Source organism: Polistes dominula, unplaced genomic scaffold, assembly GCF_049000335.1.
Source record: "Polistes dominula isolate Pdom_NZ unplaced genomic scaffold, Pdom_raw_medaka contig_73, whole genome shotgun sequence".
Classification (NCBI taxonomy): Eukaryota; Metazoa; Arthropoda; class Insecta; order Hymenoptera; family Vespidae; genus Polistes; species Polistes dominula.
Window position 1 is genome coordinate 945,150 of NW_028300951.1, and position 23,251 is coordinate 968,400.

The 23,251-nt window shown below is 33.6% G+C and overlaps 4 protein-coding genes across 10 annotated transcripts; 2 read left to right on the plus strand and 2 right to left on the minus strand.

The window, feature by feature from the left end:
• Positions 1-1,125: 1,125 nt before the first annotated feature.
• LOC107071199 (uncharacterized) lies at positions 1,126-3,336 on the minus strand. The gene is made up of 7 exons (XM_089172216.1): positions 3,212-3,336; positions 2,624-3,076; positions 2,381-2,546; positions 2,053-2,275; positions 1,808-1,970; positions 1,546-1,724; positions 1,126-1,474 (listed from the first exon to the last, which is right to left on the minus strand). The coding sequence occupies exons 2-7, from the start codon at positions 2,731-2,733 to the stop codon at positions 1,335-1,337; spliced, it is 981 nt and encodes a 326-aa protein (XP_089028342.1). The 5' UTR covers positions 2,734-3,076; positions 3,212-3,336; the 3' UTR covers positions 1,126-1,334.
• A 291-nt stretch (positions 3,337-3,627) lies between these two features.
• Positions 3,628-5,538, plus strand: LOC107071200 (WD repeat-containing protein 18). The gene has a single exon (XM_015329988.2). It carries the CDS (start codon positions 3,753-3,755, stop codon positions 5,064-5,066), a length of 1,314 nt encoding a protein of 437 aa, XP_015185474.2. The 5' UTR covers positions 3,628-3,752; the 3' UTR covers positions 5,067-5,538.
• Positions 5,539-7,971: 2,433 nt separating this feature from the next.
• On the plus strand, positions 7,972-15,423 carry LOC107071171 (CAPA peptides). Its single transcript, XM_015329923.2, has 4 exons — positions 7,972-8,463; positions 11,608-11,871; positions 11,976-12,074; positions 13,161-15,423. The coding sequence occupies exons 1-4, from the start codon at positions 8,403-8,405 to the stop codon at positions 13,250-13,252; spliced, it is 516 nt and encodes a 171-aa protein (XP_015185409.1). The 5' UTR covers positions 7,972-8,402; the 3' UTR covers positions 13,253-15,423.
• An 80-nt stretch (positions 15,424-15,503) lies between these two features.
• Positions 15,504-22,095, minus strand: LOC107071193 (uncharacterized). 7 transcript variants are annotated; one of them, XM_089172211.1, is made up of 4 exons: positions 21,941-22,095; positions 19,130-19,321; positions 18,669-18,917; positions 15,504-18,247 (listed from the first exon to the last, which is right to left on the minus strand). In XM_089172211.1, exon 4 carries the CDS (start codon positions 18,162-18,164, stop codon positions 16,173-16,175), a length of 1,992 nt encoding a protein of 663 aa, XP_089028337.1. In that variant the 5' UTR covers positions 18,165-18,247; positions 18,669-18,917; positions 19,130-19,321; positions 21,941-22,095; the 3' UTR covers positions 15,504-16,172. The 7 variants fall into 7 exon arrangements, with proteins under 7 accessions (XP_089028337.1, XP_015185458.2, XP_015185459.2 ...); XM_015329972.2 differs by lacking the exon at positions 21,941-22,095 and adding an exon at positions 21,637-21,788; XM_015329973.2 differs by lacking the exon at positions 21,941-22,095 and adding an exon at positions 21,522-21,786.
• Positions 22,096-23,251: the final 1,156 nt, after the last annotated feature.

Genomic DNA, 23,251 nt, shown 5'->3' on the forward strand with positions numbered 1-23,251 from the left:
CAACTTGACACTAAACACATCATTGAAAGTAAATCGAGTTCAAAGGGTTGATAAATTCAATGAAAAATAATTAAAAAAAAAAAAAGATAAGATTACTGATGCTTGGAAGATAGTGTTAAAACGTAGTAATGTTAAGAACGATATAAAGAAGTCATAAAAATAAAAATAAAAGTAAAAAAATAAAAATAAAAATAAAATAGATATGTACTAGGTACAAACGAGGCCGCGAAGCTATTACAAAAGAAGGAAAGAGAGAGAGAGAGAGAGAAAAAGAGAAAGATAGAAAGAGGATCACCGTAGTCGGTACAGAGGATCAATACATCACAACCACGGTCACAAAGAAATATACACAAGACATTTCTTTACATACGAAAGAGAAACATAGCACGTATATACGTATCTGAAAATACTTACAGTGTATAAAAGGGGTTCCTCCTCTTTTACTATTGTTTACTACTTTCCTCTCTCTCTCTCTCTCTCTCTCTCTCTCTCGCTTCCTAACCATCCTCATATTTTTTTATTACGCAAAGATATTACTTTCGATTGAAGAACTTTATACTAAATAAGTAATAATAATATCATTTAATACATATATATCCAATGTAATAAAAATTAATCTCATTTTTTTTTCCATCTATTATCGATGTTATCGTCATATTCCAACTATAGATAATATCGGGAAATATCTGGCATAGATAAAAAAGGAAAAAAGCTGTTAAAGCTAGAAATTCTCTTATTTTCACGTAGCTTTCATTTGTTAATTGATATTTATTTATTTATTTGTTTGTTTGTTTGTTTGTTTATTTGTTTGTAAAAATTTTAGTATTTCTTTTTATTCCAAAGTATCTTCGCTGAAAAAATAAACACTGCGACATGGTAACATAAAAATCTACATTTTTTTTCAAAATAACATTTCAGTTAGAATATCGATAATTGACATTTAAAAATATATCAAAATCTTAGTTTATAGTAAAACACATTATTTAGGATATATACATTTGTGTGTGTGTGTCTATAAGCAATCAAATAATAATAATCAAAATATTAATTCATTCGAATTAGTCAAACTGCAATACAAAAAAAGAAAAAAGAAATCGTTGACAGGATTAATAATAAACCTTCCTGTAATAGCTTATATTTAATGGACTCTTAGATACTAAATATGAATGAATTGGTTGGTCGGTCAAGTCAAAACAGATTAGTGGTAAAATTTCATTAAACCACAACAACCATTAGTAGATGCACCCTGGTATTTGACTGTTTCTTTCATTAATGTTTATCTAACTATACCATGGATAGATAAACCATTATATTTGTGCACTTCAGCAAAGGATTTATTTCAAAAAGTCAGCTACCTCTGCCAATTCCCTAGCACGCGCCTGCTCGTGTGCCCAACGATCTTCTGCGAGTTTTTCGCTGACGCCCCATTTGTCATGATAAATGCGCTGTGCACAAGTTGGACATTTTTTACCCCCTAACGAGAGCAAAAATGTCTATAGAATTTTCATATAAAAAAAATAATTATATTATTCGTCAATGGCTTACCATGGAATGGCGGTGTCTTCATAAATTTTAGAAGACATTGTAAGTGAAACAAGTGACTGCAATACAACCTTTCTACATGAAGGTCTGCTTTTTCGTCTAGCACTACTTCTTCTGGATTGGCCGGTAAGCAAGTTATCTTGCACGATTGACAATTTTCTCTGGGCAATGTTTTCACTGATCTATAATCAATGTTTATTGTAAAAAAAAAATAACAACAACTCAACTCATAGATACATGATTGTTGTAAAACAAATTAACTTACTTTATGAGGAAGGAAACAACGACATTTAAAGAGGGAGAACGTACAAAGACTTTTTGCCGAGGATCTGGCTTCAATGGTGGTTCCACGCATCTTCTACCTAATTCTTTACCTTGGCACAGTAAATAACGACAGAATACGGGTGGAAAGTTTGATTCTGCGTCCACTAAACTAAATTGAAACAATCATTCATATATAACATTAACATACAATTGCAATATTACAAAAGAATGAATTCAAAATAAAACTTACTATTACACTATTCTCTGGATAATGATTAGGTACTTCAATCTTAACTTTAAAATAATATAATCCTTGTTGAATTCGCAATCCAATGCTAGAATTCTTCTGCTTCAATTTAAACTCGTCTTGCTCTTCGAGCAACTTCTTTATGGATGATATCTCATCGTAACAACAAATCAGAGGATTTTCTTCTATGAAATTACGAATAAACCTTAATGTCGGTAATACCTTGAGAAAAATGAAAAAAAAATACCTTTAGAAATCTTTTGTTTTTTCTTTTTTTAAATACAATTCATACGAATCGATTCACTGTCACTTACAATCACAACATACCTGCGCTTTTCCCAACAAATTCTTGCACTCTTTCTCACAGACTTCGGTTAACTTGGCAAGTAATCTCTCCGACAAAGTTTTACTCTTAAGCTCGATTAAAAGTGGGACGGAAGGATAATTCTCTGGGAATTGAATGCACACGACAATTTTCTTGAACGTTGTCTTCCTGAAATTAATCAAACGTTAAATAATACATTTATTCTTTAACATGCATTTATAATAATAAAACAAACATAAACTTACGTTATTTCGACGCGAACCATAGTCTGCACACAAGAAACGAGGCGACTATTATCGACGACATTGTGACAAAGTTTAGATACTTCGTGCAATTCATCATCGATAAATCCCATGGACAAGATCAATTAAATGTGTGTGTGTTTTTTTTTAATTATAGACTGTATTATTATTATTATTATTTTTATTATGTAAAGGAATAATAACGTTAGATCACTGTACGAAACTTGATACTATCGTAGCAGTACGTAGTAGACACATAACAAAAGAACGTACACATAACCTTAAAAGCGAATCACATAAAACGCGAGATTATTCACTTGTGACGTAATACAAATTATTAATGCACAGATATTCTTTTTACTATTCGCTCGTAATAACTCGTGTCACCTTACCAAGGTCATCCTGGTATTTATGCAAATGTAACCTGGTCTCTATGTGTTCACTTCGACAAAGAATCTAGAAATAAGACAATTTATATATCGTTTATTATGAACGAACGATCGATATATAATCGATATCTAAATGATAACTCTTATTCTCGATTATTATTATTATTAATATTGTTAATAAAAAGAAAACAAATATCTATACCTTTTCTTCTAACGTCTTCTAAACCATACACAACAATTTCTATTAAATATCTATTCAATGTTTAAAGCTACGTGCTTTCCTACCTATGCTGTCATGGCTTCCAATTTTGCCGCGCAACGATAACAAACATTTGAATAACGACCAAGTTCAAATTTTGGCGCGTATTTTAAGAATCATCGAATACTTTTACTAATAATTTTTACAGACCTGTTTATTATTAAAATAATGTTAGTCTATTATTTAACAGATTATAATTTATTAAATATAATTGTATAATATTAATATTTTATTTGTAGTTAGAGTAAAAATAATGTGTTTTCTGTGAATTGAAAAGAATTCTATTTGTATATCAAAAATTGATGAAAAAAGATACCGTTCTTACCAACGAACTTAATTTAGAATTATACCGAATATTCTAGTGAAGGCGCTAGTTTCGATAAGTCCTTCAACAAGGTTATGTTCAACGGAAAGTAATAGTTTGATTGAAGAGGATGCCAAAAGAATCTTAAGTAATAATTAGTTAATTAAATAGAGACAAAAAATGGAATTAATTATAACGAGTGATAACGTCGCCGAAAGTTGGAGTGCAGCAGTGTGGGATCCAAATACAGGAACACTTGTATCAATCTACAAGCATGCAGCACCTATTGCAAATAAGACATTACAAGTTTTAAGTGATTGTTATTTAATTGGTGCGGATGCAGCTAAACCATTAATACACGTATGGCCATTAAACAGTCAAAGACCAATTTCTAACATCAGATTAATAACTCCAGGAAAAGTATCAGCTTTAACGTCCACCTCGGATGGTTCTTACATAGTAGCTGCAATTAATGATAAATTATACGTTTGGCAGCTTTGTAATGGTCGATTATTAGCTATAATAACGCGACATTATCAAACGGTAACGTGTTTGAAATTTACCAGAGACAATTCAATGTTCGTTAGTGCTGGAGAGGATGGTTTGATATTAGTTTGGTCATTGTTCAATGTAATAAACAACGAGGAACAACGATCTCAACCTATTTATACTTTTTCAAATCATACTTTGCCTGTAAAAGATATTTACATTGGTCATTGTGCACCACGTGCGAGGCTATGTTCAGTTTCGTTGGATCATACCGCAAATGTTTTTGAACTCAAAAGCGGTAGATTGCTCGCTACATTTGTATTTGACCTACCATTGACCTCGGTTTGTATGAATATAAAGGAAAGCGAATTATTCGTTGGTACTACCAGTGGTTTAATTTACAAATTTTATCTACATGAACCACCACGTGGTATAGAACATCACGTGAAAATTTTAATGAACGAAAATGCCGAAGATAGCACCATCTATCGGGGACACGAATCAACGATTGTTTCTCTGTCGGTATCGACCGATAGTCGTCATCTACTTTCCGCGTGTTTAAATGGAAAAGTACATCTATGGAATGTGGACAATCGTGAAATTGTTAAAACATTTTCTCACAAAGGACAAATAACCTCGGCATTCTATTCCAAACATTTTAACAATTTTCACGTAAAAGATTTAAAACCATCTTTGCATATTCATCCATTGCAAAGGGTATCCGAAGTAGATAACTCAAAGGAACATATTATCAATATCACGAGAAAAGGACGAGATACTTCGGATTTTGTAAATTTGCAATCTTTTGTCGAGGAGGAATCTTCTCCTTGTTGTTCTTCTTCGTCTTCTTGTTCTTCAAAAGTTGACAGTGATGTTATTAGTAAATTGGAAAATCTTAAAGAAGAAAATCAACGTCTTAAGAAGATCAATGCTGAACTCTTCAAACATTCCGTTGAATTTGCTGTAGAACATAATTTATTTTCCACTTCTCAAGAACATCAATAAACATTCTTTGTATAATTGAAAAATAAGTTTAAAAAAAATATGAATATTCTATAAAAAAAAACAATTGTATAAAATCTTAAGAAAGAAAATCTATATCTTAGGAAGATCAATGCTGAACTCTACAAATCCTCCATTGAATTTGCTTTAAAATATAAATTATTGACCAATAATCAACAAGATTAATAAACATTATTTGCATAATTGAAAAATAATTAAAAAATATGTATACTCTAGGAAAAAATTGTATAAAATCTTAAGAAAGGAAATCTATATCTTAGGAAGATCAATACTGAACTCTACAAATCCTCCATTGAATTTGCTTTAAAATATAAATTATTGACCAATAATCAACAAGATTAATAAACATTATTTGTATAATTGAAAAATAATTAAAAAATATGTATACTCTATGAAATAATTGTATAAAATGTTATAAATGAAAATAAAACATTTAAGAAAATCACCCCCTAAATCTACCAATGCATCATTAAATTTACTTTAAAATATAAATCATTGACCAATAATCAACAAGATTAATAAACATTACTTTTATAATTGAGAAATAATAATAAAAAAAGAATATTCTATTAATTAATTGTATAAAATGTTATAAATGAAAATAAAACATTTAAGAAAATCACCGCCTAAATCTTCCATGCTTCGTTGAATTTATTTTAAAATATAAATCATTGACCAATAATCAACAAGATTAATAAACATTATTTGTATAACTAAAAAATAAAATATCCTATATGAGAAAATTTTATACCCTTTTTTTTCTTTTTTAATTTTATTATTACATTAAAAGAAATTTAATAGAAATTCGGGATTACTCGAGATGTAATAGCCAGATTTGTTTGTTGATTTAATTTTGAATGAAGAGAAGAGAAATGGTATTACCCTTTCCCTAATTCTCTCCCTTTCTCTCTCTCTCTCTCTCTCTCTCTCTTACTCATACTCTTTCTCAATTAATTTGTAAATAATATTTCATTTCTAAATTTCATACCTGTATTACATTTAATTTTCTAACGTTGTTTTCATCGATTGAAATGTATATTTTTTTTATAGAAAAAAATTTTCATTTTAAGAAATAACGTTGAATTTACGAGACTAAAAAAATACAACGAACTATAGAAAGAAAGAAAGAAAAAAAAAAACAAGAAAGAAGAAAATAATGTTATTACTAAAGTGTAACGTTAAACGTAACGTAGGATCCCCTTATTAACGTCATTTTCCTATATCCTTTGTATTTAAATGAACTAAGGTTTAGTTAGGTGCACGTATGTAAATGAAACAAGCTCATAGACAAGATAGAAGAATCGTGTTTTACAAGCAAATTAAGGAACTTTAACTATAGTACTACTAACCAGTTTGCATATAAATTAATTGATTTGACTTAAACGAAAAGTCTATGAATCGATTTGAATTAGAAAATTGTTTGTTTTTTTTTTTATGGTTAACCATTTGACCTAGACGAAATCTGACAATTTCGTGTGCCATAAGAAACTTGAAAATCGGTCGTTTACTGTGCAATTCAATTATTCCGCTGTATACTTGCTCGTTTAAATTCTTTAGCACGAATTAGACTCGTGGTACTCGCTTGTAGCACAAATTTTGTACCCCGAGTCTGACTCGTGGTGTTCACTTATAGCACAAGTTTGTACCCCGAGTCTGACTCGTGGTAATAAGTCAAGGGTTTAATCTTACCAATAAATCATATCGATGATCGAGTTATATTTTAACGAGTTATAATGAAAAAAAAAAAAAAAAAATCGATTAATTGTTGAGACGTTGTAATTGATCGATCAATCAATCAATCGATGAAAACGTGGTGAAAAAAAAAAAAAGAAAAAAACTAAATTGTCACGTCGGTTAGATTAATGCACCTGAAATGTGTATCCTAACGGGGAATATATCGATGAGGATATGTCACGTCTAACAATAATAATACGTTATAAGCTGTCGTACAATCATAGGGTCACGCTTTATATAAATCTACGCGTGATTCGATAAAATAACGCGTCCTAATTTTTTTTTTCTTTTTTTTTCAATGTAAAATCCCCCTACGAAGGTAATAAAAAAAAAAAAAGATTGTCAGGATCTCGATTTTCAATTCGTGTTATATTCGGGGTTATCGATCTATGTATTCTAAATATTACCACTTAAATGTCGAATAATTTTCTTTGTTTTTTTTTTTTTTTTTGGCAATCATACGTTTGAATAATCAATCAAAGAAAGTATAAGAGAGAGGAACATATTTATAGTTCATCTTTTTTTTTTTTTTTTGGTTATTTACAATAATCGTTATTGTTTAAAGTATAAGAGAAAGGAATTGAATAATTATTGGATTGTTCGGAAAGTAATTTACATTTTTCTTTTGTGTGAAAATGAAGACAATTTTTGCTTCGTGATTAAACCTAGGCCTTTCAAGTGGGAATAAATAGTTGAATTTGATCAATTTAACCTATCACTGATCCTCACGTGTTGTTATTTGTCAATTTGCATCAATTAATGCCTCACAATTGTGTCAGGAAAAAAAATTATATATATATATATATATATATTTATTATAAATAATTAGAAAAAAAAATAAAAATAAAAAACAATAAAAGTATAAATTTGAACAACATTGGACAAATTGATTTTCTTTATTATTATTTTTTTTTTTTTTTTTATTCTAAGAAAACAAAAATACGTTTGATTTAATCCATTACTTTTCTTTTACTTTTATAAAAAAAAAAAAAATAAAAAAAAAACTATTATACTTTATACACAAAGAAAATAATACACAGAGAGAGAGAGAGAGAGAGAGAGAGAGAGAGAAAGAGAGTTTGAAAGAAGAAATTTTTGTATTAAATTCACATCATCGTATTTGGTACGTCGTGTATATAAAATCTTAACGTAGGTAATGCTCGGTGAAACGCAAAGAGGAACGCGTTTTACGGTGGTACGAGTCGAGAAACGAAGTAAAGGAAAATCAAAAAAGGAAAAAAGAAAAAAAGAAGAAGAGAAAGAGAGAAGGAGAATGCTTACTGAGATGTTAGAAAAGTAACAAGGGAGTGAAAGGGATGTGAGGGAAAGGAGGAATACTTATGGGGGGTGTATGGGGGATATCAACCCCCTTTCTCGCAAAGAGGATGGAGGCGCTTGGTATAAAATCGGACGGTAGATACCTCGAGACATCCAGTGTCGACGTGTTCTCCATACTCTGCACCATCTTTTCTTTCTTCTTTCCAACAACCCTAAGAAAAGAATAAGAAGAAGAAGAAGAACAAGAAGAAGAAGAAGAAGAAGAAGAAGACTAAATTGAAGAAGAAAAATTCTCAATTTTTCAAAATGTCCTATCATCGTGCATTTCTACCATTGATCTTACTGATATTTGCAATTTCCATCGATCGTAAGTTTTCAATTTATTGTTTTAAAGTATTATGAAATTAATTAACCCTTTGAGTGTTGAATATTTTTAACTAAAATTTTTTGTAATAACGAAATAATTTATTATTATTAACCAGATTTATATATAATAAATTTATTATATATAAATAATTATAGTATATTATATTATTATATTAATATTTATTATATATATATATATTATTTTATTAAATATAAAAAATTTATATAACGTAATAATTTAATTTAATATAATAAATATATTAAATATATAATAAATTTAATAATTAAACTTTTTCTTTCTAAATATTATTTAATTAATTACTATATAAAAATAATAATAAATTATTTTACATAATTATTAACAAACACCTATATGACCATTTTGGTAATTTTTACAAAACACATATTAGGCGTTCATAGCACTTTAAGGGTTAAATATAATTTTACCTATACATACTCATATATATATATATATATAAACATTTATAAATCAATTCACGTAATAGTGTTGTGCAATTCTTTTTTTATACTCTTCAATATTCTTCATTTTATTTGAGTTCGCAGGATTCAAACCATACTCTCACTCGTTTCCTGTCAACTTTATATTTTATTGTTTTTTTTTTTTTCTGTAAATCGATTATGTCTCATTTTACAATCTTATGGGTGTTTAACATCGATTAAATACATCTCACTTTATATATGGTTTTTTTTTTCTTTTTGTAATGGATATAAAAATAAAAGATGATATTTCATTTTTAATACATTTATATATCTGTAAGGTAAGAAGGTGGGGGGGGGGTTGAAAGTCTCGTGGTGTATCAAATATAAAAACGAGGGGTTGGTTTTGCATCAAAGATTCGTTTTGCTTGTGTTGTGTTCTGTTGTGTTGTGTTGTGTTGTGCAAGGGCATGTGCAAAGCACGCGAAGACGGAAGAATGCAACTTTCAAATGTACTTTCACAAAGAACTACTTTCTTTATTCCTTTGGTTGAAAAAAAAAAAAAAAAAGATAAATCATAGAATATTGCTGAGGTTATTCTATTGACGGGGACCTCAAGAATCCATATTCGATATACAGTTTTCACTTTGAACGTTTTCTTACTAAAGAAGATGACGATTATTCCTTTGTAGTTTGCTTTTGCATCCACTTTTAAGCATCTCTCTCTTTCTCTCTCTCTCTCTCTCTCTTAATATCTTTCAATATTTTTTCCAATTTTTTTTCTATAGTAAGCACGTTATTCTAACATTCGTGATCGTGAAGCAATGATGTTCTACTTTTTTGTTTTTCTATTTTTATTGCATTTATCACTGTTTTTTTTTACCTGTATTTATATTTTGTTTTGATTTCAACGAAGTATTTCTATTCAATTTATTTATTTATTATATTTTTTTTTATATTATTATAATTATTATTATAACTTTATATTATTTATATATATATATTATTTATTATATTTTTTATTTTTTATATATATATACAGTTAGTATTAGTTCAGATATTGCAGTTCAGATATGCATCAAAATAAGATGCATAATATTATATATATTAAATATAATTTTTTGATTAAAAAATTAAAATATAATATATACTTTAATATATATATATTAATTTAATATATTAAATATATTTTTTTATATAAATATAATATATTATATTATATTATAATTATATTACTACATAATAATATATTATATTATATAATATATTAAATTATTATAATATATTATATATATATATATATATATTTATTTTATATATTATATATTTTTTATTTCGATCTATTTCTATTTTTCTATTTGATCGTAAAAAAATATTTTCTATCCCCTCAATTTTATTATTTAAATAATTCAAAAAGGGATGGATTTAGTATTTGCGACAATAAACTTACGAGCTCCTATAATACCAATTAATAATTTAAATAATAATTTAAATATTTTAACATTGCAATAGAATTGAAAGGTGTGTGTGTTTTTTTTTAAATTTACGGAATACATTAGAACCAATTTTTTTGTTTCTAATAAATTTCAAATTTTACCAACGGAAATTCTGAAATCTGGTGTAACAGCAAAAACAAACAAAAAATTATTAAATACCAACTTTAACGTTTATTTGTAGTTGCAATCTGTCGCCTATTGATCGACAATAGATTGTAACACACACACACACACACATACACACAGAGATAAAAAGAGTTACCAAATTGATACGAGTTGTATCTCCTACGGCATTTGATAAAAATAATAAATAAAAAATAGGAAAAAAAAAAAAAAAACATATTTCCACATAGAGACCACGTATAACCATATAGTCTAGCACAAGATTTGAAAGGTTTCAACTATTAGCAAGGATGCATAGATTCTCCCGTTTCGATTCAATTTAAAAAAAAAAAAACTTTTTTTTGGTTTTTTTTTTTGGGTTGTTCCTATATTTTATCGTGCACAGGAAATCCCCCTTCCCCCCCCCATCCCCGCCATCCCATTTTCCACGTTCCTCTTTCTCATTCTCAATCAATTTGGTTTGCATCGATGGAAATGAAACGTTAGAAGAAAATATATATATAAAAACAAAAAGAAGAAAAAAGGAAAAAAAAATAACAAATTTAATGATTCGTAAGCGTTAGACAAATAAAACCTCGGTGGCAAGTTAATTTTAACAGCTCGGTAGAACTCGTTAAAGGACGCTAATTAGACGCAAGTATCTTATTGACCTACTTCGATACTTTTTTGATATTTATACCAAAAAAAAAATATATATATATATATATATATATATATATATACATCGAATAGGGAGAAAATTAAAAAGAACACTGCCAGTTTTTTTTATTGGGGTTATTATGTGTGCTGTGTGTGTGTGTGTTGGTTAATTATTTGTTTTTTTCTTTGTCTTTTTATATATATATATTTTTATATATCACCATATAAAAATATACTACGGCATTAACGTATGGTAATTAATCTTTGATCGAATTGCAATTGAATTTTTCAATCGAACGTAAGCGTATTTTGTTTCGTTTACATTTGGATAATTGCATTTGCACGTGTTTTTTCTTTTTTTGAATGATTTTAGAATAAAAAAAAAAGAACAAAATAGTGTTTATTGTTATTAATTAATGAAGAGACTGTATATTTTTATTCTGTTACAGATGTACGAAATGAAAAAATAAATTGCAGACGTTCGTCAGGATTGGTTGCTTATCCAAGAATCGGAAGAAGTTCCGAAATGACGGAATTTCAAAGAACATCAAGACCTGTTGGTATCATCCCATATCCAAGACCTGGACGATCCAATTTACCATTGTTTTTCATTGGTGCTGATAGAAAACACGATATGGGATCAAACATTGATTTAGAAATCCTTCCAACTCGTGAATCCGAGATCGAATCTACCTACGAATCTGATTACGATGGTAAACAACATTTACAAATCAATTTAAATACGTAACAAATTGTTTTTAAACGAAGTAAAATAATTAATAATAAATAAAAAATAAACGTATTTATGTTTTTTTAGAATTTCATCCAGATTTAGGAGCATTCGTGAGACACCTGGATAAAATTTATCCTAAATTAAAACAACACGATGATTTACAATCCAACAATCTTGCCTTACGTACGTTTTTAAATCTTATCAAAATTAATTATCAAATTAATGTTTGATTTGTTTCATTTTTTTCAAGGTTAATTTATTAAATATATTCCTTAAATATTTTTTTTATAAAAAAAAAACAAATTTATATGCATACATGTCACTAATATTCTTGACCAAACCTTTCGAACGTAATTGTCATGCCTAATCCAACAATCTTGCCTTACTAAGTTTATAAATCTTATCAAAATTAATTATCAAATCAATGTTTCATTTTTTTCAAGGTTAATTAATTAGATATATTCCTTAATTATTCTTATAAAAAAAAAACAAATTTATATGCACACATGTCACTAACATTCTCTACTAAACCTTTAATCATCAAACCTATAATATTCGAATGGAAAACAAAGGGGTAAAAAAAATTATTTCGTAAAATAAAAAAAATGTCGTTAATTCCTTGAAAAATTTTGGTAATGTTTTATACATACTTCCAATTAGTAAACATATTTGTAAACGTGCGTGTAAAATAATCGATTAACATTATAACGCGAAAGTGTTAGGTTGTACCTAGAGAAATGCACTAACGGAATTAATCTTAGCAAGGTTGGTCTGGGATGTTGGTTGGCAATATGGCAAATCCGATACACGGTGCCTTCACAATTTAGTAGGCAATTAAGTGTTCCTAGTGGCTAATGTGTGGCACGATAAATCAACGTAGGTCATTAGTTTCCATACTACTATCCGAAAGCGCATTCTCCGTTAGCTTCGTTCGATCCTCTTCCTACTACCACCATTTCATCCTATTTCATCCTATTTCACCTCATTCCAACCCACCTTATACCTTTCTCTCTCTATTCATCTATCTATCTATCTATCTATCTTTATCTCATTCTCTCTTATTCAGGATATTCACTATGATCGCGTGACTTCTCTGGATGGTGAGGATGATCATTAGACATCGTTAACCAAAATCGTGTTGAGCTATCCCTTTTAATAGATTGTTCAAATTTACCCCTTTCCTTCCTTCCTTCCTTTCTACCTTTTTTTTTTTTTTACAAATTATCTTATCTTTTTCAAATTCTCATTCGATTTCTTCCTTATCAACAGGTTCTCAACCGCGTCAAGGACAAATAACGTGGAGTTTACCGAGAAGTGGAAGAGATAGTACCGATCACAATCCTTCCGCGAATGTCCTTTGAATTTGATCCTGCTGTAGAAGAATTTCGTGATTTTTAATCAAACGAAAAACGAAAAAAAAAACAAGACGAGGAAAATAATCTATTAAACACGAGAGAAACAAAAAATGAAAATGAACAAATAAAAATAATAAAAAAAATAAAATAAAATAAAATTCAAATAATCATTTAACGAAAGGAAGATTGAGAATAAAACAAAACAAAAAAAATAAAAAAATGTGTGACGATATTGAAAAAAAAAAAAAAAAATTCTTTCATTTAATCAACTGATCGTAAACTTACCTTCGAATTTTCTTCTTCTTTTTCTTCTTCTTCTTCCTCCTCCTTCTCTTCCTTCTCCCAATTGGTCGACTTTTTAATTCCCATCTGATATCTGATACATTTTATCAGAATAAAACTAGAGTAACACATACATACATAGACACACACACACAGACATATACATACACATGCAAGAAGAGTTTTCAGATTCGTTTACGTATTAATACACTTACTCGTAAACTTCTCTCGTTAAAACAAAGGTGTGCGAGAAAGAGGAAGAAGAACAAGAAGAGAGAGAGAGAGAGAGAGAGAGAGAGATAAAATAAAAAAAGATAGAAGCGGGACCAGGTTGTTTCTATGGAAAATTACATATTCTATTATATTTCTGTCTCTTGTCCTTTGTCCCAGTAAACCTTCAATAAATTAAATAAGTAATGTGTATAGCCCTGGAACGAAACAAAAATCATTACCGAGGTAACAATGATCCCCGTTATTATTCACGATTTGCTTTTCCCTACATCGACTATGTTCTATATATATATATATATATCACTGTGCATACTTCCTTTTAATCAATGAACAAATTAATTATATGTGCTAAAAGAATAATTACAAAAAATATATATATATATATTATAGATATATACATATATGTACAAAATAAACCATTGTATCTATATTAAATGACGATGACAATAAAAATGAGATCTTTGATCAACTTTGTTGCAATTTCTGTAAATGATAATGAAAATTAAAATAAATAATAATATAATATCAATAATAATTAGTATATCAATTGATTTGATACTTGATCTTTTAAAGTAACCCTTTAATGAAAGGCTTAAAAATAACAATAATAACAATAATAATAATAATGATTATAGTTTGTTGAAATTTTGGTAAATGACACTAGAAATTAAATAAATAATAATATAATATTAATGATAAAATAACGCAAATTAAACAATTATATTATTAACGATAAATATATCATTTGATTCAATACTCGCTTATTCAAAGCAACCCTTAACGAAAGGGTTAAACATACAAACAACCAATTATAGTCTGTTGGAATTTTGTTATAAATGAATCCTAGAAATTAAATAAATAATAATATAATATTAATGATAAATAATATGATTAAACAATTATATTAATTATTAGTATATCATTTGATTGAATACTCGCTCTCTGCAAAGCAATCCTCTAACGAAAAGGTTAAAAATACCAACATCAACAACAACAACAATAACAACAACAATAATAATAACAATTATAATCCTGATATATGAAAAAATAAAAAAGGTATGAAGATTTTGACAAGTCAACGGTATATAAAATTCAATCGTTTTATTAATTGACAAAGTGTTCATAATGAATACCGATGTATCTCCCACGTGGATTCGCGTACGCTTAAAACTCACGTGGATTTTGACACCGAGAGACGTGTCTCGTCGTAATGCGTGTTACGTAATAACAAATATGTACACACGAAGATTATGTAACAAACTAGTGATATACTTTGAGAATGAATGTAGAGGTGGTTTTCAGGATAGAGTGGATGATTGGTGGGTGGGTGGTTGGGGGGTGGTTGGTTGGGTGGCAGTGGAGAAGGAAGAAAATTTGAGGTATGGGAAATGAGGATTACGATGGGAGACGGAAATGGGTGGTGGTGTTGGATGATTAGTTAGGGGGAGGAGGGATGCAAAGGTACGGAGAAGAATAATCGGCCGTGAAAGAAGGAAAGATTTTTTTCTTCATTTTTTTTTTCTTTTTTTTTTTGTTCATGTCTTCTTCTTCTTTTTCTTCTTGTTCTTCTTCTTTCGTTCGTCTCACGGTTATCGATTCGTTCGATGAACTTTTATTTATTTTTTTTTTTTGGAGGAGGAGGAGATTCGCGAACTATGTACAAATGTCCCATTGTCATTTTCTTTTTTTTTCTTTCTTTTTTTTTTCGGAGACATCGACGACTAAAAAGGAAACTCTCTTTCTCTTTCTTTTTTTTTTTTTATATATGTATAAGTATTTTTATCTTTTTTTATTTCCCCATCGTTTTTTTTATCTCTTACTCTTGTTCTTTATCTTTGATCGTATTCTCTTCGTCATTTGGGTTACGAGATATTCTCGGGCACTCACGCAAGCAGGCAAGGCGGGCAGACAAGCGGACAGACAGATATTCAAAATTCAGAGACAGGTGTCAACCTGACACGTAGCTAAAATTGCTCCTTTTCTGGAATCACCGGTTTCTCTTCGTGTCTCTGTCCTGGAATCTCGAGAACGTCATAATACGCTCTTTTCTCTCTCTCTCTCTTTCTTTCTTTCTTTTCTTTTTTCTTTTTTCTTTTCCTTTATTTCTATATCCCTCTCACAAAGGAGGGATCACGTTGAGAATAAGTCTCTCTGTTCGTTCCTTTAGCTCTAGGATCAGCCTTGGAGTCTCTTTTATCGGCTGAATGTAAAAGACAGACGTTAAGAAAGGAAGAAAGAAAGAAAGAAAGAAAGAAAGAAAGAAAAAAGATGAAGAAACTCGCGAGCAACGAACCGAGATGACGCGTGCATCGAACGAGTTCCAAATCAGCCGATCGATCACGGCTTTTAGTTCATATTTTTCTTTATTATCGCGCACACGAAGATATCTACGCGAATCTAGGATAGATTTAGTCTAAAGAGAGACGAACTCGTGGGGTGGTTGTATGATTCGCGGGGGTGGCGGCGGGGATAATCTCAAATCGACGTCGGTCAGGGAGAAGGCGGAACTTCCGTTGGCAGTGACCCTCGGGCCCATATTGTCGTAGGGTGAACCAAGATCCGTTGCGTTTCGAAGGGCTCGTCGAGGAAGCGTAGCAAAACTCGATACACAGGGGGTGGAGGGTAAAGCAGCGACCGTGTTTTTCTCGGTAACGCCACTTACCGCACCGTGGACCGGAATGTCCAATAAATCCGGGTAACAACGTTCCGTCGAGTCCTGGGGTAAAGAGACGGAGATGAAGATGTTGCCGAAAATACCGGCTGGCAAAACACCCGTTGTAAATTCCGGTGGGGGCGGGGGAAAACCGGCGGGACAGGGAATGGCACGACACACGCTAGTCGAATTGCTTATCTCCGGTCTAAGTCTTTCTACCGTCACCGTGGCAGCTCCCATGTGATCACAGATAGAAACACGTTCGGCCAGTTCGAGATCACCGGTGCTACATGCCTCGGCCAAACTACCATGACCACTGGCACGATCGTTCGCGCTACCAGCCGTCGTAGTAGTCACTGATAGATCCAAAAGTTTCTTTTCTTGATCACCGAAGCTCGTACTCCCTTGCAATTTGACTTTCTCTCGTTTGCCGTTACGACGGCTACCACCGCACAAGCAGCATGCCAATAGAATGGCAGAAACGGAAGCACCAAGAGCAGCTGCCCCACCGCCAGCTAGGCTAACCCAAAGTAACCAATTGTCGCTCTGGGACAATGTTGGTGCCGTGTAGACACGTGGTATGGCTATGCTTACGGTGTCCCTTGCAAGACCAGCTATGTTTTTTGCGTAACACGCGTACTCTCCTGCGTCTCCGTCGCTTGCATTGTAAACAGTTAAATTGCTCCACCTGTTGGTAGCTCTCTCGGATTTCTCGTTGTAGACGAGATTCGTGTCGGAGGATACACGACTTACGTACGTCCCAACGTAAGCTTGATCGGAAATTCTCGTTGCGTTAACGGGACCACCGTTCAGTTGCCACCATACTTCGGGTTCCGGATCTCCGGTGGCCAAACACGCGAGACTCAAATTACCATTGCTCTCCTCTTGGGTGGTACTTGCCGATACGGATACCTCAGGTTCGCAAGCGAATTCACCTGGCTTCACTTCTTCCCATCTTCGACCTTCCAGTCTTTTCGGCCCGAAACAAAACTGTGGCACGGAATACAATTTGCTTGGGGTCTCCGGTATCAACCAAGTACGAAATCCTCGTAATTTGCAATCGCAACTCCAATGATTGCCGTCCAAGGTAAGAGTCTTGAGACGTGGTAGACTCGATATGACCGGAGCATCCAAGTACTCGAGTTCGTTGCTATCGAGTTTGAGAGATTCCAAGCCTGCGAGTCTGACGAAGGCTTGCCCGTGTATCTCGGTCAAGGAACACCTCTGTAATTCCAAAGTCCTAAGGTGTTGGAGAACAGGAAATTGATGGCTCTTGAGCTTGCCCAAAGGATTACCGCTGAGTATAAGAATCCTAAGCCTCTCGTTACCGAGGAAAGTGTCTGGCTCGAGATTTTTCACGTGATTGTCCGAAAGATCGATTTCCACGAGTATCCTCATGTCTCTGAACGAGTCCGCGTGAATCTCGTGAATGCCGGCGTTTCTCAAAAAGACTCTTTGAAGGTTCAACAAACCGGCACGCTTGAATATCTCCGATTGTAAGGCCGGTATTTTGTTGCCGGATAAATCCAACACTTGCATGTCCGGATCCAAGGAAGCTGGAAGTGAGGTCAGTCCAGCATCCGGACATAAGGCCGACTTTTTCCCGGACGTCCACTTGCATCTGCAAACGGCAGGGCAATCCGTCCAGTCAGGAAATGCTGCCGCTTTCGATGGCAACGCAAAACTTCCGACGAGTAAGAATAGGGCGAGTAATATGCGCCCTCGTAGAGGGTGTTGCCTTGTAACTAACATACTCCTCCGGCAGTTCAGCTTTTTCGTCGACACGGTCACCAGCCGACCGTTGATATTCTTCGGTTGGCTCGACGAACACGAGCCTGCGAACAAAAGAATTTAACGTACGAACAATGAAAATAGCTTTTATTTTTTCTACTCAACGAACGAAACAATTTCTTTCCTATACTCTCACACATAGATACGCGCGAATCAATTGGAAGCCGTGGAGTTTTAGAATCGAATAGAAAGAGAACAAAATAGATAAATCCAAACGATATCCCCGAGCAACCATAGAAACGTATCTTCGATAAAACTATTAGAGAAAAAGGTTCTTCTCTGGCTACCATACTATGTATACTTTGTGTATTAACTCTAATGTTTACTTTTTCTACATTCCCATTGGTGGTTCGTTTAGAATCGTTTATTATCTCAGAGTCTTCCAATTATGCTAAGGGAAAAAGTTAGATACATAAGAAGAAAACTAAAAGAGGTTGTATCGGTAACGAAGCGCCTTGTTCTTACTTTGTAAGAAGAATGTTTCCCTTGGGCACGGCTAAACATGGTCTCCACGAATCTGAAAGAGGCCGTCATGCTTGCGTGGACGCTTCCATTGTTTCTCAGGAGCTTTCATTTTGCCCACCGGTCCTTCGGGCATCGCGAGGCTATTGTTGCCGGAGTCTTGGATTTCATCCTGATTAAGTAGACTCAATGCACGCGTAGACCGGAACTCGCCCTACTTTCGAATCCACGGATATATTCTTACGGCTTAAGCTGCAAAAATAAAGAAAATAAATCATTCGGATTTATCCTGTAACAGATTTAACTTCCAAGAGAATGCACGTGACAAAAAGAAAAATTCAAAATGAAAGAGAAGGAAAGATAGATGGAGATAAAGTGTCTGTAAGAGAGAGAGAGAGAGATAGAAGATAATAGTCATTCGATTATGATCAGACATATAAAAGATAAAAAAAGAAGATCGTTACCTAATACGGAAGCAATCCGATTTCCAAAAGAACCACAACGTTTGCCCCTCTCTCTCTGGAGCTTCTCAAGTTTCTACCCATCCTGTCAACCTTCGAGCCTTCCTGTCCGAGCACGTCGACGCGTTAATCGTTTCACGCTTCACGTGATTTCTCCTGTCTCGGAATCACCAGTTTAACTTTCAAACTCATCGCCTGTGAACGAAGGAAAATGGACAACACTGCTTACGTCGTCGATTATATCAGAGAACACAAAACGTCATAGGAAGAACAAACTCTCTCTCTCTCTTTCACTCTCTCACTCTCTCACTCTATACATCTATATACATATACATATATATATATATATATATATATATATATATATATTCTGTGTAGGATAACGCGCGCGCGCGAGCGTGTATGTGGCAGAAGTCTGTGAAAGAAAAGGATAGAAAACAGGCAAAAGGAAAGAAGAAAAAGAGAGAGAGAGAGAGTTCTTTGACCTTCCACGTTGGGAAAAAAAATGAGTAGGAGGAGGAAGAGGAGGTGGATGTGAGGATGAGATGATGAAAAAAAAAACAGATGAAAAAGAAGAAGAAAAAGACACTGATATCGGACACGTTAGATAACACGTTCGAATTATGTGGGAATAGGGGTGAGAAGGAGGGCTTGAGGGGGGGGGGCGAAGGAGGGAGCGAGCGGGAGGTACACGTAGAAGATAATGTAGAAAAGTTGTGTTAGGTTTTGTACTCTCATCGACCTGAAAAAAATTGCAACCCCGTTCGGATCCCCCATCGGTGTGTGTCTAACAAGTGCATCGCCGATCGGGCCGGCCATCGACCGCAGCGCGACCGTTCCATTACATCACGGCTTGGTACTTGAATTAATGCACGCACACACACACACACACACACACAAAGACACACCACATGAAGGAAGGAACAAGTGCCGTGGTATCGCGGCCGGCCAACCAATCGCGCTCCCGCTTATAACCTCCCTCGAGCCTTAAAGACGAGCGTACAACGTTTCACTCTCGAAATTGCGAGCGTCGGGGACGATGATGATGCTGCGCAACCGTCGGTGAATCTCGGGAGAGATGGGAGCAGGGCGGTTGACTGAGAGAGAAAGAGAAAGAGAGAAAGAGAGAAAGAGAGAATGAGAGAGAGAAAGAGAGAGAGAGAAAGGAAAAATTAAATATTTCCCCGTTCACCGTTCCACCTTCCTCACCCTCACTAACTCACTCTCTCGCTCTCTCACTCTCTCTCTTTTTTCTCCTCGCGTACACTTTACAGCAAGATAGTATTAAAGGTTGAAAGAATAAAAAAACGACAAACGTATATAAGGATAAAAAAAATAAAAAAAAGAAGGACCAATTTACTTTTGAAGTTTTTCAAATGATGATGCCACTTTAAAAACACACTGTTTCACACGCTTATAGTTAAAGATTATCGATAGTATTATTATACATGGATAGACGGAGATCAATCACCGTGTATTATCCTCACCAGTACGAATTGTAAATGTGTATGGAATATGTTCGATGATGTGTTTTATCTCTTTGAATGTAAAAGAGAGACAGACGACGACCCCCAGAAAAATTAACTGCATGGTTAATTAGTCATTAACGTTTAAAATGTGGGAGTACTTCGAGTGATCTTCCTTCCTTCCTTTCTTCCTTCCTTCCTTCCTTCCTTCTTTTTTTCTATTTCAGAATGTCCTGTCGAGAATCAATCAATCCTCTCGTATTGGTTTGAGTTTTGTGGCAGGCGACAACGACAACAACGACAACGACGATGACGACGACGACGACGACGCGACTCCGCGGGAATGGCGAGAGGCGTAGTACGCGGTCTCCATGCTTTTAGAACGGACCAACGAGACCAATCCGCTGTCGGTTCCTCCATCGAGAATCCTCATCGTCTCTCTACCTGTCTCTCTGTAGAACACCGGAACGGTGAACCACGGAGAAAGGCCGACTGAGTCAACGAGTTAGAATGAGACAGACAGCGAGAGAGAGAGAGAGAGAGAGAGAGAGAGAGAGGGAAAAGGGAATCGAGTATGTCACTGTCTATCTCACTCACTCTCTCCTCTCTCTCTATTACTCTGCCTATCCATCCCCCCCCTCTCACTCTCCCTCCAGGTACGTGTCTCTTCTTCTTCTTCTTCTTCTGCTTCGTATGTGCGCGCCAGCAGCCAGTATCTCTCCCTTCTTCTCTAACGATGAGAGTAACTGAGAGAAAGAGAGGAGTGGTGGGAGATATGAAGTGGCAATCGAGATGAGAGTAAAAGAGAGAGAGAGAGAGAGAGAGAGAGAGAGAGAGAGAGAGAGTGAACCAGTGTCGTCGTCCTCCGGCAAAAGGATTTAGAACTCGAGAGGGGGGGTGGTTGGTTGGTTGGTTGGGTTTGCTCGTACTCGAGGCTACTATTTTTGTAGTCACGAAGAAAAGGTGCTGAACTCTCGCGATAATATTAAAAGTTGCCGAATATAATAATCCTTAAATGATAAAAGAAAAAACGGGTGCAGTCACCGGTCCGTTTATTTCCAACGTTAACCCACGGAAGTCTGCAGATTTGCCGCAGCGGCCACCGACACGATGGATCTTCTGCTGTATCCGCGTATACCGAAACTCTCCTCTCTTCTCTCTCACTCTCTTTTACGTTCCCCTTTACGTTCTCCTCATCTACACACACACACACACACACATACATACACTCTACTACCCTTCCCTTTGCACCCTCTCTCATTCCCTCGCACCTATCGCCACTCTCGCCAAATCCCCCACTCGTCGTTCGACTTCGACTTCCCCACTCTCTTTTCTCTTTCACCCTCACCTTTTTCTCTTCATCCCCTTGGTTCCTCTTCCCTCTCTCTCTCTCTCTCTCTCTTTCGTACTCTCACGAATTTTCTTGCCGCATAGTCGTCGCGAGCAGCACCGTCGAATTCTCTTCTCCGCGTTCAATGAAAACCACCACCATCTCTACCACCACCACCACTACCAGTAGCCACCCTTCTTCGCTCCAATCTATTCCACTACGAATCGTTCAACCCTACGACACCCTTACGAACTTCCACAATACCGTTTACTTTGTCTACCCTCCGCCAGGCGTCGCAACGAATGGTTTTCAACGTAGGCTGGTAACTCGATCGACTAGTTACCCCCATGAAATAAATGTCGCCACGATCTTCTTTTGACTTACCCCTTTGCCAATGTGTTATATCAGTCGTCTCTATGTTCTACCAATTCCTAGCAAGAAAATCAATAAACTCGTTGTTACTTTTTCTTTTTCTTTTTATTTATTTTTTTTTTTGGTTGTATTCAAAAACAATTCTCTACCAACAGACGTCGAGAAATCTTGCTAACCGATCATCGCGATGCTTACCGACGCAGTTAAGGGTAGTTTCAGGAATCACGTCGATTACGATGAAATTCTCTACTATCGTTACGTTGGTACTGACGTTTCCTGCAAATCGATTTTTACCTTATAATCCTTCTTGCACACGCCCTTGATATAATATTCGGGTCAAGAGAAGGAACAAGTGATTCTTATTTTCAACCTGGATTACGTAGAACGCTTTCTAAAAATGACTCGATCGAAATTTTTTCCATCTACTATTTTATTTTCACTCTAATTTGCATCTAACCATATAAGCATGTTTTCCTCTTCCTCCTGCTTAGAATAAAAAAAAAAAAAAAACAAAAAAAAAACAAAAAGTAGAATAATATCTATCGATCTTATATACGTATTTTTGATACTTACATCTATAATTGATCTATTCATAGAAAACAAAAAACAATAAAAATATTGTTCAAATAAATCAAATGTAAAAAGATAGATGAACAATTCACGTATGAACAAATAAATCGGTTTAAATCGATATATATATATATATATATATATATATATATATATATATGGTGTAGATGTATAAGTAATATCCCATGAATAAATATTAAAGACTATTATTAGGATAAGTGCACTTATGTACATCTATAAGTGTGGTAGAAACCATCTTTGGGAGTTAGAGGAGGGGGGGTCTGAGTGTAATCATATTTCTTACGTTAATTAACCAAATTTGTGTATGTTCGTTTAATTAAAATTGAATGAAAAATGAGACTAATGGTCGTAATCGAAACTGAATGT

What these genes read in the sequence shown, in the direction of transcription:
- LOC107071199 (XM_089172216.1), bottom strand. Translation starts at nt 2,733, where the DNA reads ATGGGATTTATCGATGATGAATTGCACGAAGTATCTAAACTTTGTCAC. An exon ending in AGAGAATAGTGTAATAGTAA is followed by an intron (nt 1,971 to 2,052) that starts GTTTTATTTTGA and finishes AATTTAGTTTAG; the next exon opens with TGGACGCAGAATCAAACTTT. An exon ending in GTTGTTTCCTTCCTCATAAA is followed by an intron (nt 1,725 to 1,807) that starts GTAAGTTAATTT and finishes CATTGATTATAG; the next exon opens with ATCAGTGAAAACATTGCCCA.
- LOC107071200 (XM_015329988.2), top strand. Translation starts at nt 3,753, where the DNA reads ATGGAATTAATTATAACGAGTGATAACGTCGCCGAAAGTTGGAGTGCA.
- LOC107071171 (XM_015329923.2), top strand. Translation starts at nt 8,403, where the DNA reads ATGTCCTATCATCGTGCATTTCTACCATTGATCTTACTGATATTTGCA. An exon ending in CTACGAATCTGATTACGATG is followed by an intron (nt 11,872 to 11,975) that starts GTAAACAACATT and finishes ATGTTTTTTTAG; the next exon opens with AATTTCATCCAGATTTAGGA. An exon ending in ATCCAACAATCTTGCCTTAC is followed by an intron (nt 12,075 to 13,160) that starts GTACGTTTTTAA and finishes CCTTATCAACAG; the next exon opens with GTTCTCAACCGCGTCAAGGA.
- LOC107071193 (XM_089172211.1), bottom strand. Translation starts at nt 18,164, where the DNA reads ATGTTAGTTACAAGGCAACACCCTCTACGAGGGCGCATATTACTCGCC.